This window comes from Dermacentor variabilis, chromosome 5, assembly GCF_050947875.1.
Source record: "Dermacentor variabilis isolate Ectoservices chromosome 5, ASM5094787v1, whole genome shotgun sequence".
In the NCBI taxonomy this organism is placed as follows: domain Eukaryota; kingdom Metazoa; phylum Arthropoda; class Arachnida; order Ixodida; family Ixodidae; genus Dermacentor; species Dermacentor variabilis.
Genome location: NC_134572.1, coordinates 52138431 through 52158286, shown reverse-complemented (window position 1 = coordinate 52158286; position 19856 = coordinate 52138431). Strand labels below are relative to the sequence as shown.

The 19856-nt window shown below is 48.5% G+C and overlaps 1 protein-coding gene across 1 annotated transcript; it reads right to left on the bottom strand.

Annotated features, from left to right (window-relative positions):
- Window positions 1-191: 191 nt before the first annotated feature.
- On the bottom strand, window positions 192-19560 carry LOC142583528 (phospholipid-transporting ATPase ABCA3-like). The gene is made up of 11 exons (XM_075694016.1): window positions 19522-19560; window positions 18903-19151; window positions 17340-17763; window positions 15038-15306; window positions 14101-14401; window positions 13430-13730; window positions 13011-13164; window positions 12601-12885; window positions 8825-9106; window positions 6044-6190; window positions 192-266 (listed from the first exon to the last, which is right to left on the bottom strand). Exons 1-11 carry the CDS (start codon window positions 19558-19560, stop codon window positions 192-194), a joined length of 2526 nt encoding a protein of 841 aa, XP_075550131.1.
- Window positions 19561-19856: the final 296 nt, after the last annotated feature.

Below are 19856 nucleotides of genomic sequence, written 5' to 3'. Positions count from 1 at the left end.
GGCAAGTCACAAGCCCTTGATCTGCGGCCGCTCCACTACTGCGAGGGCGTACTTGTAAGCACCACATCGAGCGGCATCTGTGTAGACTGTATCCGGATTTCCACCAAATTGCTGCATTAACTTTCGAGGCTCGAGCAGTTCTACGACCCCGGTGGTATATTTTTTTACTAATGTTCTAGGGATTGGGGCTGCTATGATCCTTTCACGAAGGACTTCGGGCAGAGATTCGAGTTCTCCTCCCGCATACTGTAGACGAGTAGGGTAACCTACGCGGCAAAGTAATTTTCTGTCAGAGGAGGTTAAGCTAAGCCTCTCCCGTTGAGATATGAGCGTCGCTGCCCGTAGCTCCTCATAGTTATTGTGAATCCCGAGGGCCAGCAGGCGTTCAGTAGAGGTCCCCTGTGGTAGGCCGAGGGGCGCTTTGTACGACGTTCTGATCAACGCATCTAGGGCCTTTAGTTCTGTTTTCGTGGGGTCCTGGAAAAGGAGGCTATATGTGAGACGACTTAGCACAAAAGCCTGAACGAGCCGGATCGTCTCCGTTTCCGTGGAATATTTTCGGTGATAAGTTACTCTACGAATCATACGGGAGATATGTTTCACCCTAGTTCTAAGGGTTTTAATGGTGTGGTCTACTCGTTTGTTGCTTTGCAGCCACAGTCCAAGGAATCACATTTTGCGGACCTCCTTTATATGGCTGTCTCTTAGAAAGAGGTTGACTGGCTCGTGAGTTTGACGGCCTCGACCTCGGATCTTGATAAATTCTGATTTATTGGGAGCGCAGCTCATTCCGCTGCTGCGAGCGAAGGTTTCAACAATGGTCGCTGCTTCTTACAGGATTTGTTCTTTTTGTACTAACGAGCCGCTGGTTGCCCATAGGGTAATATCGTCTGCATTTAATGCGTACGCTAGCCCCGGTATGACGTCGGGTGTTTTGGTTAAGCGTCTCATGTCGATATTTAAAAGAAGAGGGGAGAGCATCGCCCCTTGCGGTGTACCTCTATTGGGCATGGGAAAAGGGTCTGAGCGCGTAGTGCCGATGGCTGCTGTCGCGATGCGAGAGGTCAGGAAAGAGCGGGCGTAGTCATAGATTATTTGTCCGCAACCGATGTCATTTAGCCTAGATAGTTCATGTGAAATAGTGCCGAATGCGCTTTTCAAATCAAAAACTAGGACGAGATTTCCTGCACCAACCGTGGTGTTGCAAAGAACTTCTTCGCGAAGTAGCAAGAAAACATCTTGTGTCGACAAATGTTGGCGAAAGCCGTATATGTTTGTGGGAAATACGTTGCGGTCTTCAATGTAAGACATGAGACATGTGTGGATCAGCTTTTCAAATAATTTGCCAAGACAGGAGGTTAGTGATATCGGTCTGAGATTTTGTAGATCTTTAGGTTTTCCTGCTTTCGGAATAAGCACGATTTTGGCCTCATTCCACTGTTGTGGAACTACGCCCCTCTCCCATATCTGTTCATTAAAATACCGAGTAAGTTGTTCTAGGCGTTCATCGCTCAGGTTCCGTATCATAGGATTTGTGAGCTGATCTGGTCCTGGAGCAGTGTTTCGCGCCTTAGTTATCGGGGCGTCCATCACCGTGTTTTCTTACCCTTGGTATGGCAAGCTACTTAGGGGAGTGATTACTGCTCCTACGTACTTCTCTTTAAGCTTAGTGAGGAGGGCCTGATCTGTTCTTGAAAACTCTCCGGCAAGCTTTTGAAGGGTGCGGTTATTGGCCGTTTTGGCTTTTCCTGGTTTCGTTATGCTGCGAAGTATGGCCCATGTCTTGGAGGTGTACAGCGTTTCGCGAAGTGAGTCGCAAAACCTCGCCGAACTCGCTGCCTTTAACTGCTGTGCGTAAACGTTTGCCCGCTCGGATATTTCAGCAATTCTGTGGCGCAGTTTGCGATTAAGTCGCTGTTTTTCCACCGTTTAGTTAGCCCCCTTCTGGCTTCCCACATATGTAGCAGATGGTTGTCAAGTACTGGCGTTTCCGATGTGAGCGCTAGCCGCTTAGATGTTGCTTTATGAGAGTCTCGTATGTGCGTTGCCCACTCTTCAGCATTCTCAGGTGATATCTCCGGTATGGGGATTTTGCGATAATTTACCCAGTTCGTGATTACCACCTGGCCACAGGGTCACCGAATTTTCGGGGAGCCTACCGACACGCTGATGATGAAATGGTTACTGCCTAGATTCTCTCCTAGATTGGTCCAGAATACCTCTTCGACATTATTTGTGAATGTAAGGTCTGGAAAGGTGTCCGCACTGACGCTATTACCTAATCTCGTCGGATTTTGAGAGAGAATGATGAGTTGGAGGTCATATGCTTCGGCCACTCGCTCGAGCTCCCGGCCTTTGGGGGTGCCTGTTTGGTAACCCCAGCTGGTGTGAGGGGGATTGAAGTCACCAAGAAGCAGTAGTCTATCCTGGGTGCCGGAGTGACACCGAATGCCGAGTGACACCGGAGTACCGAATGAGGGCCTCAAAATCGGCCCTCTTTTCTTTAGGTGGGCTATACACGTTCGTGATTATGGTTTTTGCCTTGCTACGCTTCTGCGGTAGTATTGTTACGATTTGGTGGTTGATGCTGCTAGTCGCCAGATAATCTATACTGGTTACTATGTCCTTGAGCACCATCGTCGCGAACTTAGGGTAGTCTGGGTGGGATACCATGTAGTAGCCAGTCAGCCTGACCGGCTTGTTACCGATATTTTGCGAACAAATAACATCAGGTTTGACTGGCACCATGTTAATGTATTGCTGTAGAGCTACCGCCCGTTTGTAGGAGGTGCGGCAGTTTCATTGCGAAATTTCGAGTTATTCGTGATGTGCTCGCGTTCTACTCGCCATGAATAGTGCTTTCGCTGTCCGAGGTCGGAATGGATCGCGGAGGGCGGTTAGATTGAGCACTGGGGCTAGTGCTGGCTCACTTACGAACCGTGATCTTTACACTGGCCATGCATTCATCGACGTAACTTTTTAGGCTTTGAAATTCTGCGTACATCTGCTGCTGAAAATTTTGCATGGTTTGTAATAGATGCACAAATTGTTGGAGTGTGACCTCCGTGGAATTGGGCGTCGTTATAACCTCGAGAGGCGTGCCTGATGCTTTAGTATGTGCTGTTTTGTTCGGTTCGGTGCAGCGACTAGCTTTGAGGGAGGCCAAGTCTCGCTTAATTTCGGCCAAGCTCTCGCGGAGACGCTTGTTTTCGTTAATGACCTTCCGATATTCGGGATTTTCTTTTACAGGAGCAGTAGGAGAAACTACTCGTGCCCAGCTTACCGGGTTATTTTGTGGTGCTTGCTTGGTCACAGTGCCGGGAGCCCCAGATTTAGGCGACTTTGGTGATTGGGAATGAGGTGGGTTTTTGGCATTGTTCTTTCGTGTCCGCGATCTGGACCCGGATCGACGGCGAGTCCCTGACACCTCTGGCGAGGGATCCGATGCGTATTCTTCATCATCGGAACAGAACCAACATAAGCGTTTAGGTGGCTTCGTTGAGCTGTCCTTCCGAGTAGTCCGTTGAACGCCAGTTATCGGCGTTATTTTGCTTTGGGGTTTGAGACGTTTATTACAACTTTGGCCTCCTGTCATGTAACCCTCCCCACAGGCTGCACACTTGGAAGCGCACTCGTGTCCCGCTACAGGGTCCCGTTGTCCACATGTACGACATACTGGAGTGTCCGGCTGGGGACAGACGTCCGATCGGTGACCCATTTGGTGACACACTTTGCACACCTGAGTGGAGATTTTGTAGGAATAGCAAGCAAGTTCTCCGCCGTTGTAGTAGACGTACCGCGGCTTAAACGCTCCAAAAGATGATAACGGCCGTTTTAGTGTTACGGAACATGCGCGCTTGGAGAATTTCGACCACTTGCGTGCGTATGCATAGATTCGCTTTTAGCGGTTCAGGCGTCATGTGCGGGTCCAAGCCGTGAATGACACCCTTGGTTGTCCCGTCACTTGTCGCTACGTAGGCGCTGACCGAATGAGGGCGGCCGTTGATGTTTAGCAATGTAATACGTCTAATGCAGTCCGCCACTGTCTGGTGCGGCATGGACACGATAAAGATGTTGGAGCCCGGCTTGATTCTGACCAGAAATTGCTCAGCTGATATCTGCCCGCTGCATGCAGCAATCACGGCGTCCACCAATAGTGGGCTAGTCAGGTTCTTGACCGGTAGCCCTTGACGCGGTCACACCACTATCTTGAAATTGTCCTTCGGCAGGAGGGGGGGGGGGGGAGGGAGTAACCACCTTTATGCGGGTTTGTGTTTAGATTTTGCGGTTGTTTGACCAGCGGAAACTTGTTGATTCTTCAAGGTCCCCGAATATTCCAGTGCTTTTGCCTTTTTCTCTTTCGCATTGCTTTTTCTCTGCCGAAGCGTGCGGACCGCCTGCCAATCCCCATCTGTTTGACTTTGGCTCCGTCCTTGCGTTCTGTCATTGGGTCCTCTTGGTGTCGTGAGGTTGTGAGCAGCGGAGTCTTGAAAATCTATGTTGTCAAGGTTCTGGCGGCGCATGTCAGTGATCCGCGAGAGTCCGGGACGCGCAGTTGCGTCGGGGGGTTGATTTGCAAGAGCCATTGAGCGCGCGTTCGCCGCACACTCTGATGTTCCAGCGGCCGCCTACGTGGCGGCTTTGGTTTTAGCGAGCTCGAAGACACGTTGGGGTGGTAAAATAATAGGTGCCGGTCACTCACGGCTGCGGGTAGCTTCTGTCGATGCGGGACCACTTCACATATCCGTGATAATCGTGGGAGTCGGTCGCACACACAATTTTCCGCCAAAAGGCAGGAAAATTCGCGGAGCGCATGTGGACACGACAGCACTCGCCGACGCCACAAGCGTCCTCCTTGGCGACAGAATGGGTCTAAGTTTCCGTATGAGTCGGGGTAGATATGCGCAAGTAGATAACGTGCGAGAAATTTGCTATGCCAGGAAGCGGCGCTACACCATTTGTAGCTGTTAAACCAGCAGCATATACTCACTCTTGGTGACGTTCGGGGTTGAAGTCCTTTCTTTAGAGATCGCAAAAAGGCCGGGCAACACAAGTCATTACGTCCGTGGACTTGGCCGCACAGATTCATTCCATTCCTAATTAGACCAGTCACTATTTTTGCAGCCAACGCGCCTTCCCTCTACCGTTCCAAATTTTGCAGCATGAACGGAGCACAGTGCGTTAGTGAACACTCAGTTGCATTTCCGACAGGGATCACACAGTATAGCAGAGCAGAAGCGGTAATGGTTTTGTATTCATGCGCTTTCGCTGAGGTAACGTGCGGCGCGCCTCCAAGAGCGCCATCTCGTTCCTCTATAGAGCTAAATGATCCGAGGAAAAGGTCAGTATCAACAATGTGTTAGCTGAGAGTTGCATTTTGAAATGATGACGGCGAAGATGGTGACGGTTGTGGTCTTAGGCTTTGTTTCAGGCGGGCATTGTACTACTGTCTACCAATTTAAGGGTATTTCCTTCGCGGTTGTGTGGAAGCTGTAGCTCGAGCTGTCTCGCAGACGAGACCTTCTTTCTCGCGTTCGTCCTACCGTTCTGCAAATGCTTGAGTTGCGCGAGAGAGATGTGGGGACTATTGCTTCTCTAAATCTGCATTTCGCTGGATGCTGCAGTACTACACAGGAGAATTCTCCTTGGCCCGTTTGTTCATAGCCGAGCTGCACTACAGGAAAGTGGATAAACACTCCTAAATAAGCTCTCTCTCAGTTCGTTCCTCGTAGCGCCGCGCCAAAGCGCTGTGCTCATGACTCGGAGGGCCTCGGTTCAAATCGCGTTTTCGATAGACATTTTGAAGGCTAGGTCATCCTATCTGACTTCTATCCTAAACATGCCATATATATATATATATCTATACATGAAGCTTTCGCCACATCATGGGGAAGATTATTCAATACTTGCAGAAATATAGTAAAAAAGCCACCGCGAGCGCTGATATTTCCTAAGCCTAAATCTTGTGGTTACGCCGCAGCGACGTGCGTCTAAAATTAGATACTTGTTTATCGAAGTGCAGTTTGTGTTTTGCTGAACTGACCTGCATGGACTCGATGCTCATTCCCTGCATGTCGCTTTCGAGAAGCTGGAGCGCTGCTGACACGGGCTCGCAGCCGTTGCGCATGCCCAAAGAGAAGACGACACTGTTGCGGTGGTCTTGGAGCAGGCGGCTTTCGGGGACTCTGGCCTGTGGTCGATGTTGGACACATGTGGTAAGAATGGACACCAGTCAATATATATATATATATATATATATATATATATATATATATATATATATATATATGTATATATATATAATCACGTGGTAGTGACGGTGAAGAAAGCAGTCTAACTGGCAAAGATGAAACTAGCATTCTATTGGACGAACTTGTGCCCTCAAAAACAGGCTACACTCAAAGAACGGCGACAGCGGCGAACACAGTCGGCGATGGTCGAAATCTGATCAGCGGATCAAGCGCGTCGGCTTTTATACATCAGTCGTCGAATGTTCCAGAGTAATCGCTGGGACCCGCGTGCCTTCCACAAAGTTCTACATTATTCGCGTCGCGCACACATGCAATCAGATTACACAAGGTTCGGTCACAGACAGCGGATGGAAGCATTGATAACATTCCAGAAACTTCCGATACATGCAGGCGCGGCCTGCGCTGTGCGATAACATTTGTTAGGCGGTGAAACGTGTCGCCTGATAAAGACAAACAAGTACACGTGTCAATATATACAGATCTCACGATAGGTGCCACGAGGGATGGGAATGGGGATTGGTTTAAGCGAGGCTTTCATTTCTGTTTACCAGTAACGCTGCTGATAACATACAATATGTAAGTAAAGCTCACGACGACGTTCGATGCGCTTTCACCGGGAAACGCACTGCTCGCTGCGAGTGTGTAGCGTTCCAACACCGCAGACGCGGCCGGCCGGCGCGTAATTGTCTATCGCACATGCTAACCCTCGAAGCAAAATCGCCCTCCACGAAGTATTTATCCAAGAGACTTGTACACGTTACAGAAAAAGGTGTAACTGATTACAATCACAATTACAGTAATAAAAAATTTATTTGATTACAGCTACCAATTACTGCCCCGTGAAAGTAATTGAGGAATATTACTCGAAAGTAATCGATCACTTCTACGTTACCTTCCTTCGAACTTTTAACACTGACAGATACCGCACAAGCAGAACCAGCTGGCCTCTGCGTTCTCTGCAGCCCTTCATACATTGCTTATCTTTACTAACAGTTTCTTTTCAAAAAGTTCACCACTCATTTTGATTTGTTTTTGTTGTGAGGACATCAGAAGCGACACTGAAATCTCGCTCGATGTGCTTGCTCGGGAGTGTGAACGGTGTCGTGACGTAAGCGCTTCTTCCGCACAAGATCGTCGTTACTCAGCATCTGGGTTCTCTGTGAAGCGCAGCGCTTCATCGTCACTCGGACTTGAATCAAGATGCTCCCGGTTGGGTCAATAAAAACCTGGAAAAATCGTGCATAGGTGATATCCGCGTATTAACGCACTAAGGGGCCGTCGCGATTGAGACATACATGCATACCAGCACTGGTTCAGTTCGCCGTGAAGTGTTGACAAGAGGAAACAGTTATTGAGCACACAGGTTGGCCTGTCAGAATTAGCTGCTACGTGCCACGATCTCGGGCCTTCTACTGTGGTTATTGCCAAATTTAGGCTCGCGAAATTGCGTCACCTGTTACAGCTTGTCTCGTCAAAAAAGTAATAAATTACGAATGTTTAGTTACTGGAAAAAGTAATTGAAATACAGCGAGCGTTATACCGAGGAAGAAATGTAACGGTTAAATTACAAAGTTACCAAGAAATGTAATACATTACAAGTAAATAATTATATGTAATTCTTTACGTACAAATCTGTTCTCCAAGTACTTGTTTGCACCTTAAAGCAACACGATCAGGTTCCGCTGCTAATATTCAATTTCATACAATGCATGCAACGCTATTGAGGCTAGAGAAACTTTCTGCAGTGGCTACCACCGTTCGCACGAACAGATAGTTCAGTGTTCTTGCCAGCAATAGGTGAAACAGTTCTTTATTTAGATTTAGTTTACGTTAAAAGAAAACATGATCCTTAAGAATGAACTGTGTACGGCTGCTAATCGGTTTATTTCGATCGATTTGCTTATCATGGTTTTCCTTTTTCTTTTTCATTTTCGGCCAGCCGAGGCAGCCTTACGTGCATCCTGGCACGAGGAAACGCTGTTGGCGCGCAGCAAAGCATATGGAATGCGTGGAGCGATAAATTGCAATGACCGAACCTCTTGCGTAGCTTCCCCAGCGTTGCAGGCTATGTATGAAACGGAGTACAGGCAGCACCAGTTCAGAGCGCGATATAAAAATATTTACGCAGATCCAGTGCACAATTACCGTTATATTGGCTTGTTACTCTCGGGCGTTTAGTTTTGTTGTATATGGAGACGAACCGTGTTTGGGAACAAAACGGACCTGTTGACGTAAAGTGCAGGTAGAAAGAAAAAGTTAAAGTGAAGAAAACAAAAGACAGAAGGAGGAGGGAGCTGAATGCACAAATACGCCTTTCTTCTTCGGTCCCTCACAGATTTCAACAATAATCATCGGAAAGCAAATTTATGAAAATTTCTACGAGAAGGACGAAGCCGAAAGCTTTTAGCAAATGGAGAAGTCCCGGAAAATACTACCATACGTTTTGGCGTTGGCGTATTCATTTAATGTTCTTTTGTTAGCCTCATTCCATCGCTTTACACTTATCCGCTCTGCTTGTCTTGAAAACCGGTTCAAATCCATCTGTGCAGGACAATATTAAAACGTCAGCCCACCTGAAGGGCCTTCAGGGTTCGTTTCGTTTCGAACTTGGCACCCTTGTTGAGCGTAACGCTGTAGCCAGTGCCGTAGCGGCGCTGCAGGAAGCCCGTGCGACCGCAGCACTTGAGGGCCCCGAATCCCAGGATGGCGATGCGGTCGGCGAGCAGTTCGACTTCCTCGACCTCGGGCGTTGTGATGATGATGCACGTGGACGGCCTCAGTTTCTGCAGCAGCTGCCACACGATGACGCGCGACGCCGCATCCATGCCACGCATGGGTTCGTCGAGGATCAGAACCTGTAACATTGCGGACCGCAATTATTGGCCGACGAAGCTCGTTAGAAATGTACGCGCAGTTGACAAGACTTGATGTTTAGGATCGCACGTATGTTTCTAATTTATTGGTACCGCTTTCTATGTAGTTCTACGTGTGCTAAATCGGAAGACGCACCAGTCTTCCAAAGCACCTACTGAATAAGTGTCTGGACAATACGTACCGAATGAGCCCTTCCTTAGCTGATAGTAAGAAGGCTTTACCTGTAACAGGCGTGACATGTTTATCGCAATCTGCATTTATGATGATCGCTAGTCACTGATCTATATTATAAGGTTCATTACGCGACACTCGTTTAACAGTTTATCGTAATCGTTAATACCGGTCTTTCCCTGTAATGGTCCTAATGCGCACTTTTCCCGAATAACGTGTTCTCAATATGCGTTCTTTTTTGGAAGAATGTTTAATTTAGATCATATTATTTCCTTTCCCGAAGAACGTTCTTGTGCTTCGGAACTGCGTGTTAACATATTTTCCATTCCTCCCGAGCTAAACTCTATGAAGGAAGCGAGTGATGGCAAATTTTTTTGCTAGATAAGTTCTAGGTATGTGCTCCATCTAAGGATCATCTCTTCGTGTGATCACAACTTTTTGGCTTCCTCGATGATCCTTAGACGCCTGCTTACGCTCTTCTATAGCTTGTTTTATTTCCTTGTTCCACCACTTAGGTGGATTCCTCTTTCCAATCCAACAATTTTTTCTTTGGCGTGTCAGTCTTATCTCCTGCTGCAAAACGTCTACATATGCAGTTCCTTATATACGTAGAATATTATAGGAAACGCTTCCATTTTCTTCTCTATGTTTCTTGCGATCTCTGTTATTTGCTTTCCATTCATATTTAGAAATTGTGATGATGTTGGTTTGTGTATTGCATTAGTATCGCTCCCAAACTTTAAGGTTAAAAGTTTATGATCGCTATCCAGGCTATCTTTTCCATGTTCATCTAATCATTTGGTCTTGCCGTTCGTAGACCATTTCTAAGACTAAGGCATAAGCGATGTATGACTACCTTATCCCACATTGCTGGTTACCTGTCCATTACAGTTATTCTCCCTGTTAAGTTCTATACCCTTCTGTTCATCGTACAGATGCAGATCGAGAGCCGTTGTAATTAGTATATCCGTCTGAACCCTCCATGCGCGAACAGATTTCTCCTACTTATGTCACCTGGCCCGATTGATCGAAATAATTATTATCGCTTCTAATATGCAATCAATTCTTTATTTTTATCTCTGCTATCATTCCCCGTCCATAGGCAAGCTACTCCAAGCCATACCTTTTTGCCTTCCCATGTGCCGCTAATGAATAAATGCTCCTTACATGTCTCTGTGAAATTTTGTCACGTCGTTCCTCGCCTAATTAGCATGCCTAGTCCGCCGCCTTGCCTTGTCCCAGTCATTCTATGGCTGCTCCAAACCTCGTATATGCGTTTCGATCAAGGTTGCACGCTAATGTCTTCGTCAATCTGCTGCCTTTGAATTTCCAGAATTTTTTCTGCTTGCCACCACCCTACATGTCTATTCAATAAATTTTACCGTCTCTATTATTATCCTTTGTGCTTCTTTTCTTGACTCCTTGTGGTCTAATTCTGCCCTTTGTTGGTGTGTCGCTGCATTCAATACTTCTTTATTCCTGATTGCCTGAAGCCTGCCCATAAAAGCTATGGCCCGTACCGGGAATCGACGTCCAACCGGTGTTGCTACACTATCCCTAAATATTCGCTTACAAAAGCGCCTTTGTGCTCTGCTCGGTGCACTTCTCTGTCGATTTCAATTACCGTAAAATTCATTGCCTTAGGTAGCGTCCAAATTTCCCTGTTAGCTGCAAGCACTGCCCTTTCGATTGCATACCCCTGCCTTTCAACCTTTGGCTCCGTGCACACCGCGATTTGCACTTCCTTTGAAACGTTCTGCAGGTCGGTAGCACCTTTGGCTACTTGCCTCACGATCCCTGTCCCCTGTCCTTGCAGTACGCCAATCACTCTGCTCATTATCACCACTAGATGCCCCTCCTCCATTGCGTCCCACATGTGTTGCTTGGCTTTCGTTATCACTTCATTAATCGGTTTCCCCGGAAGCGGGCTAATCTGGACTCGCTCGCCTACGCCAAGCCTCTATATTATCGCTGTTTCTATTTTACGCAGGTTTGAATCCCAGCAAAGACAACTCCACGTTTTTTCTCCTCTTCGCCACCGAAAGTTGCATCTGTGGCCGCGATGCCCTCACCCCATGCCTCATCGTCACCATTCGCGTTGTCTTCCCTGGCCGGCACGTAAACGGTAGCCCTCTTCGTGACAATCACTGACGGGTCCGTCATTGCTTTCCTGCGTGGTGGTTTCGGTTTCCTTACCTGCTCGCTTAGAAACCAGCCCCATTGGCCGTGCTCGCATCGAAGCGTTCACCATTGCTTTGCGGAATAGTAGCCCTGAGCTTCATTTCTACGTTGGCTAGCTTATCTCCTAACCCCTTCTGCTTCTTTTCGCTCTTGAGTTCCTTTTCTAGTTTTCCAACCCACTTAGCTAGCCCATGCTACTCCATCTCTAGACGGTCTAGTCGCGACGTTAGCGAACACATCCTACCGATAAAAACCCCGTTTGCTTCACGTGCTTACTGCAACAGAGTTTGTTCCGACGCATAGAAACGCTCGCACTTGGAGCAACGCACGTGTAGATTCCTCCTATACCGATCTTTATCTTTCACTAGCAAGGTTTAGTACAACTATTAGTTGCTTACATCTAACCAAAAAGACCACAACGCTGAAGAGCATGAAAAATAAAACACTCCTAAGAACCAAATGAACGAAAAATGAAATTAAGTTAGCGTCCTGCTGCGCTGTGAAAGTACTTCCAATGGGCACGTCTGTTATCTTCGGCGCAACTCGAGAGAGTGACGAAAACCATTTCGGCGAGCGCCACCATGTTTTCTTATACGCAAGACGCGTTGAACCCAAAATCACGAAAGTGATGCCCGCTTGCAATAACTCCAGCATCACGTATGTACTTGGCGTGCCCAGTGTGTATCACGCAATGCTAATGTTTTTGCGTTTGTTGCCGCCAGCTTTGAAGAATTCTAATATATACCTGACTCAGCAACATTTATCTCACTCAGAGCTGTCTTCCAAACTGATTTCACCAGGGCGCCGTTGTCAGCGGTGAGAAAGAAACGCCTAAACCGAAAGTCTCTCTATCCATCTCTATGCAGAGTTCTTATGTGTTGTTTGGTTAGAAGACTGGTGAAATATTCTTGGATGGGAAAGATTACATTTGTAACTCGGCAAACAGCGTAAGGCCGCGCTTCCTCACTCCCAATTGCTGATATCACGACGTCAATGTCAAGGTGCCGTCCCAGCCATTTCTCAGCCCATTCTTAACGGCATTGACACCACGCATGATCTGCCATTACACTGTGAAACTACGAAAAATCTTCGAGAGCCCGCAGGAATCGCATGTTGACGATACCTTAGGTGGTACCACTATGGCTATGGCGAAGGCAAGGGAGCGCTTCTGTCCTTCCTGAAGCAAGTTGGCGCGCACATGGGCGATGTCGCCGAGAGAGAACATGTCTTGGAGCTCGACGCAGCGGTGCATCAGGGCGTCCCCGGAGAGTCCCGCGAGCGCCCCGAAGAAAATCAAATGCTCGGCCACCGTCAGGTCATAGAACAGCACGTCGCGCTGCTGCACGACGCCCATCAGCTGGCGCGCACGCTGCGTCTGCACGGCCACGTCGTAGCCGTTCACGATCACCTACGACCCCGCCGGGGATGAAGCGGTGTCGCTTACTCAGGCGTAGTCACTTAACATCACTCTCCCGCTAAGCACAATTTCCTCTGGAACTCTCAAAATCAGATAAACGAAGTTTCATCACTCACCTGACCCTGTGTAGCCACCGCACTTCCGCTGATAAGGTCCACGAGCGCTGTCTTTCCGGCTCCGCTGGGACCCAAAATTATCATGATTTCTCCCTGGTACGCCTTGAAACTCGTGTCTCGCAGGACGTGCTTCTGTTTCCTCTCGTATTCCAGCCTGCCCAAGTTCACAGAGGGACAGCAGTGACAAGCATGAGATAGCAACGACAACTGCAAGAGCGATATATTTACTGTTTCTATTCATTTCACACATAAAAAATTCATATTCAGTCAAAAGCTGCTGGGATAGCTGTCAATAGATTAGTTTCATAAATATAAAAAATCAGGGGTACACTAATCCGTCCGGCCGAGCTTGATAACCGACAAAGAAATTCTACGTTCTAGCATGTTTTTTTGTTGATAGTAATCAAAGGGAAACATACCTGTTCACAAAGACGACCTCTTCCTTGTCTACGGGATACTGCTCAAAGTTGAGTCCATCGGGCGTGGATGGCGGTACCTGCTGGAACGAGCCCTTCTCTGTGGGCAACCAGTAGCGGTACATGAAAGGAAACCAGGGCACGTATGGTACGCCAATGTACGATGTAAGAACGTGGCTGAAGTACCACCCCAGGGTGATGTTGACGAGGCTGTCTGTCAGCATGACCGTCCAGATCTCGAACATGGTCACATTGTCCAGCTCTAGCACATAGGAGGTCGTCGAGGAGAAAGTGTACTGCTCCCCTGCATGCGTAACATCTCGTGACATATGCTGCGAGGCAACGTCACATCTGCTTCCAACTCAGCAACCATTCAATGCAAAAGCTCGTAAGCGATTGCGTAATGCAGCTGTAGTGTATTTTCAGAGGGCTGAATACTAAATTAACTCTATTTTTTACAGCAACGCTTAATTTGTTCACGATGATCATTAAGAAAAGACGGGAGGACGAAGGCACTCGGGCAGGCAGAAGCATCTACGCTTCGGTGCTCAGCAATATTTCTCGAAGAATTTTGCCGTGATGTAACCTCCTGGGCTTGAACATCTTTTTCGGCTTTTTCTAACGCAATGCGGGGTGCGCTAAAGAGATGAGACAAAGAAAGAACACATTATTACCGACAGTGTTGGCACAGCCTATAATGCGGAAGCACCAGTGCATGCCGACACATGGCAGCGTTGCGGTGAGAAGCTTGGTCCAGCGATCCAGGAGGATGTAATGGGCCGCGCGTCCCTGCATATCTTCGAGAATTACGCAGGGCATTACGTAGCTGATGTGCCAGTACAGCACACCAAACACCACAGCCAGTGCAGTGTCTCTAAAGAAGAGCGCAAGAAGCATCGCCTTCGAAATGTACTGCGCCGTGAAGAGACCGAAGCAGATGAGGACCACCAGCTTGCTTGTGTCGTCCAGGAAGGCCTGTAAGCAATAGAGCGCGCATGTGCAGATGAGTACTGTACTGGTACTGACTGTCCACCGACACAGATGACAGACATCGCGAAACCTATCAAAGTTTAGCGTGTCTTACAACTGTAATTAAATATTGATCAAGCAAACGATGAAAACAAGAACGTTTCGACGCCGTGGGCAGCGATCGGCCTTTATCAAAATCATAGAAGAAAGGCGGGCCTCAGTGTATTTACTGTCTCTTTTTTCATTGTGGCCTTCCTCAAGTATGTGTATATTAGAAGCTTAGGCATGCAATAATAAAAAAAAGCCAAAGAGCAGCAGGCGATTCATTTTGAACCCATGAAGTCTAAAGTCAGGTGTTTTGTCCCAGGTGGTAACGGCAGTGGAATGCAGGCGAATGCATACGCCACATCCGACGCGGTGGCATATATTAATTGCGCTAGACGGAATAAAACTTTCGAGACCAATATGCCAATGCTTACACCATACGTCGCTGCAAGTTATCTTGTAATTTTATTTTCTAAGTGAACAAGAGTGCGAAAAACCTGCGCTTCGGTAAACCTGACATCAGTAAGATTGCAGCGCTGGTAGTAAGTCAACACGTGTACACCAAAGGGGCCCGGCTTGTCGAAGAGGTGCGCCCACCTGCGAGCCATAATCACTGGTGTTCTCTACGGCAGTCATGTAGGCCATGACCATGGCGACGCTTACAATCCCCGAGAAGAAGCCGGCCATCCAGTGACCCGCGCGGTAGGCAGTAGCGCGGAGACCGACCAGGCGAAGCTTCTCACGCATGCCCTGCTGCGTTTCCTCTACCACGCGCGACAGAATCAGGCAGAAGGGCACCAAGTACCCGACACCCAACCGTATCAGCATCAGCCACCGGTGCGAAGGCGCGTCGAGCGGGTACGGCCCTGCAGTGCCAGGAAGAAATGTGGCGCCATTTCTCGTAGAAAAGAACGTCGTGTACACAGTCGCTCTAGCAAGCCTTACTTACTGTAGTAGGCCTGCCACACTTTAGGAACACGGTAAGAAAACGTTCGCTATCTGTGGACGCTATTCTCATGAACATGAGAGTCGTACGTCACTCCGCTGCACACAGCGGGGACCTCAGAATCTCACATAAAAGTTCGCTCTGTCTCTACTGTGGTTTTCGAGGCCGCTCTATTACGCCCAAAATATGTCATAAACTCGAATGATAGTTTAAAGACGCGATTCATTGGGTGATTGTTCATGATAATGAGGTACTCGAGAGGGAAAGCTCACGCATGCATGCCTATCCTTCGAATCTTCCAACCAATGGGTATGCGGTGGTGGCTAACGTTTCCCACACGCTTATCACCACTCATTCTCGGGTCCCGAGGCAAGTTTTTAAGACGCCAACGTTGAAAGCTTACCACAGCTGTAGCGCAAAAAAAAAAAAGAAATAGTCAAGTGAACATTGAAAGACAGTGTTATTGGCGCCACCACCGCTGAGAGGAAACGTGCTGAAGAGGAATGAACTCGAACTAAACATTGCGCTTTTACTTCTCCTTTATTTTTATGTAGCTTTTAAAACTTACTGTGAGTATATATTCATTAAAAATCAGTGCACTCTATATTTAAGATAAGGTGTTGCAGGGATCCTTTAAGATAAAAATTGGCAGTAGCTTAGCTCGGCTATGCCAGGATATACGTAGCGAAAGCTAAGACATAGCATGCTTAGCCTTGGTTAATCTTGATTGCAAGTCCATGTTAGTCTTGTTGTCTAGCTATGTTGAGGCGTTTATTCAATCATTCGGCGCGTTGTTCGTCTGTTTCCTGGGCGATTCGTTTCCTCTTCATCTCGTTCCGATGTCGATTCCAGGCCTTCTCCTGCTTATCAGAATTGTCGCCGTACATACTGCCGCCTCAACTGTGGTTGTGGCGCACGCGAGCTCTTCTTTTCAATCCTCCGACATGTTATCAGGCATACGACGCAGCTGGCGATGCGAGCGGAGGCGACGCAACGACGAGGAACGCAGTGTGACGCCATACCAAACAGCGGAGGCGAAAAAGCGCGGCGCTGCGCAGCGGCGGAACACCCGCGGCCCGCTGCTACTAATGGCGCATGCGCAGTAGTGACGAGGGAGCGAGAGAGGGAGAAATATCCGCGGCGAGGCGCGCGTTGTGACGTCATGTGCCTTGTGATTTCGCCGTTGTGACGGCGAAATCACAAGTTCGCAGCCAGTAAAGCTTTCGCTTTAAAAGTGGTTAACCGCAGTTGAATGAAACCTACGACTATGGTTTGCCGTCATGTGGCGTTGCTAAGAGTATGTTCTATTGTCCGCTTAATTAGTCACCTAACTAGGATCAGCTATGCAACAATCATAATTTTCACTTTGACGCCAAGTGCTTTCGTTAAGTTGTAGAGGGGATTCATGAAAGACCAATTCACCATTTTTCGGTTATGATCTCTGAGCTATGATCCTCTGCGACCTTCCACTGTAGCCGAGGCAGCTTCATTTGATCTGTTCCTTAGCTCCAGCCTGCGTGAAATTTAGGGTTTGCGCTAGCATCAGTTACCATCTACGCGAGTTGTAGTTTCTGTTATATTTCGCGGAGTTTGTTTCTGCCATTTTGGCCGAGGGCTTCCGTGGATCACGTGCCCGCCTTAAGTAGGGGACGTGCGGTGCTGCGCGGCGTCTGGTACGGCGAGCGGGAACTCAGAAAGACACGGCTGCTCCCATTGTTTTTGACAGCACTTCCGTCACAGTTGTCGGTACGGCTAGACGCGAAGTGCATCGCACGCGGAATGCTGCCATGTGCCTCCTGCGAAATAGAGACGCATCAAAACCATCGCAGCCTTCGGACCACGCGTCGTAAAGACGGCTTCGTACTATGGTGGTGCGTATTAGAGACAGCTACATCTGGTTTTCTTACGGCAAATCATACAGCTTGCCGTTCAGCAACGCATTTAGTCACGCACCCTCGGTGATTCGATGCGTGGCTATGCTGTAAGGTTTCTCGGCGTAATGCTTGTCGGCCGCCACCGATGCTAGGTGGGCCTGGCTCAGCGCGAGCTGGAGGCAGGCGACGCTCTCGCGCTGCGTCACCGGGTTGGGCAGCGGCTCGAAGAGCGCGTACCCGTTGAGCCGCTTGGACATGTACACGAACTCGTCGTAGAAGCTGACGCTGAACGTGAGCCCGTTCTTCGAGATGGTCTCTCCGCTCTCGCCCAGCGTGACGGCGACGACGCGCTGCTCGGGACCGCGCTTCGGCTTCGGCGACACCTTGTGGAAGGCGGTCAGCATGCTGTCCACCGTCTCGAAGCCCGCCACGCGCACCTTGTCGTGGTCCTTGAAGGCTGACTGGAACAGCTTGTCGCCGATCTTGCGCGGCGCGTACAGCACCTGAAGTGCGGCGCGTACGTGCCTCGAGTGTCATCGGCAGCAATCGAAGGAAGGTTCTGCTCGAAAAATTAAGTCTGGGGACTCTCACACCTGGGGCACGAGTGGAATGGTGAGTGAGAAAACTAAGATTACACTACAGTGCGCCATCCTTATTGACAAACAGGGTACCATTATAGTTATTCCCTTGACTACACTGGGTTCTGGGCCACGTTGCCTTCCATTGATGTAGAAACTGCACTTGCATAATGATCCTCGGTGATTTCTCTGATAACGAGTCGCTCGGGAAAGGTATTTCAATTACAATTCATTCGAGTACACGCTAGAAAGTCCTGGCTATGACCATTTTTGCCCAGAAAATGGGAAGGATGTTAAGAGTTTATTAGAAGCCGTGAGTATTAGCTGTGAATACTAAAAGCCGTGAGCCGTGGGTAAGGGGCGGCTCTTCATGTCTTACACCTTCTCGAGCCAGGGTGGAGGCTGAGTGGAAAGAAGCCTACAAACAGACACCAGCTTGCCACCTGCTTTTCTTTGAAACCTTACCTCCTTATCATTCCTCGAGTTTATTTTTGACAACAAATACAGAGTTGTACAGAAGTTTGATATGAAGTCAAACAAATGTCGTATAAAGCGTTGGAGCACCTCACAAAAGGCGGTAAAAAAGAAAAAGAAAAGGACACAGAGAGCGAGAAAAACGACATACACCCTACCGTGGTAATATATATATATATATATATATATATATATATATATATGTGATCCCCACATGTATTTCGTCATAACATATTAAAATAAACACGATATAGTAACATACGAGCAATACTGGTCATTTATGGAAATGCAGATATTCAAATGTATTTCCAGTTATAAACAAGCTTTAATTATGGTGGTCTCAAAGCGACGTCATGGAGACTGGCATAATAACGCCCAAGATCGTTGCCGAGGTGAGACGAAAGGTATCGAAGTAATTGTTCAGTTCCAGGGAAAACAGCAAATGGGGTCACAAATCGGGTATGGGCCTGAAGCGGGCAGGCTGGATGCCGCCATTTCGGGCAATGACGCGTAGTTTCTGCTCCATTCTGATACCAAACGTCTGTGAGAGACCTAGGCGAAAACCGCCGTCCGTGATAAAACCGCGTTACCATTTGCGGGCAGCTGAAGTTTCCCAGCTCCCGCTCATGGTACTCGCGTGGCTCGGAGTAGCGCAGGCAGGGCGGCTTGGCGCAGTGTTTGTTCGGCAGTATGGGCCGGTCGTGCTCGACGGCGAAGAACGAGAGGATGATGAGGACCACCTCGACGGTGGTCACGTAGTAGTGGCGCTTGATGGCCTGCACGTACACGTCCTTCCACACGATCGCGTACAGCTGGTCGACCACGCCCATGCTGGTCCCCTGCACAAGAGGGGCCCAAGAAATGCATCCCTAGGTCAGCACTGGCGAGGCCAAATATCCGCGCTAGTGATACTGCAGGCACGCTTCCTGGAGTGGTCGCATTGCACGTGTGGACTTCGTCAGTACAATACGAGCCGCTGCCTGGGTGGTGAAAGATGATAGGATGCGTGCGGGCGGCGCAAGTTAGCAGTGACGTACAACCAGGGATGTTTCACGGAGCAGAGGGGAAGCACGCACTTGACCGGTGGAGGTGGTGTGCAGACATGTGTTGTTGCCCGCTGTTCTATGGCAAGTATCCCTGGTACACCGAAATTTTCAGGTGTGTGCGTGTGTGGGAGGGGTTCAGTGTCACGTGCTTGGTGTGTCTCACCGGCCCCTCCTTCTGGATGCGCATCTGCTGGACAGCCATACTGAATGCCCAAACGTTTAAGAGCTGACGCCTATCACAAGATATAGTATAAACATACAAGTGTCTTGCACCTACATGATGTCTTGCAAAGTTTGTTTCAAGTGAGTAAGGTTATGGATCCGAAGGAATGTGCTCAGACTTCGGAACGTTACTTCTTTTCCGCGATGTCTTTGCCACTAAGCCGAATTACTAGTCTCTCTGCTATGGTAATGAAAATGGTTGCGGCAAGTTTATGAGTCGAAAGGTGCATGCTGAAAAGCTACATAAACGGAGACACAGATTCTTTTCGCGCTCAA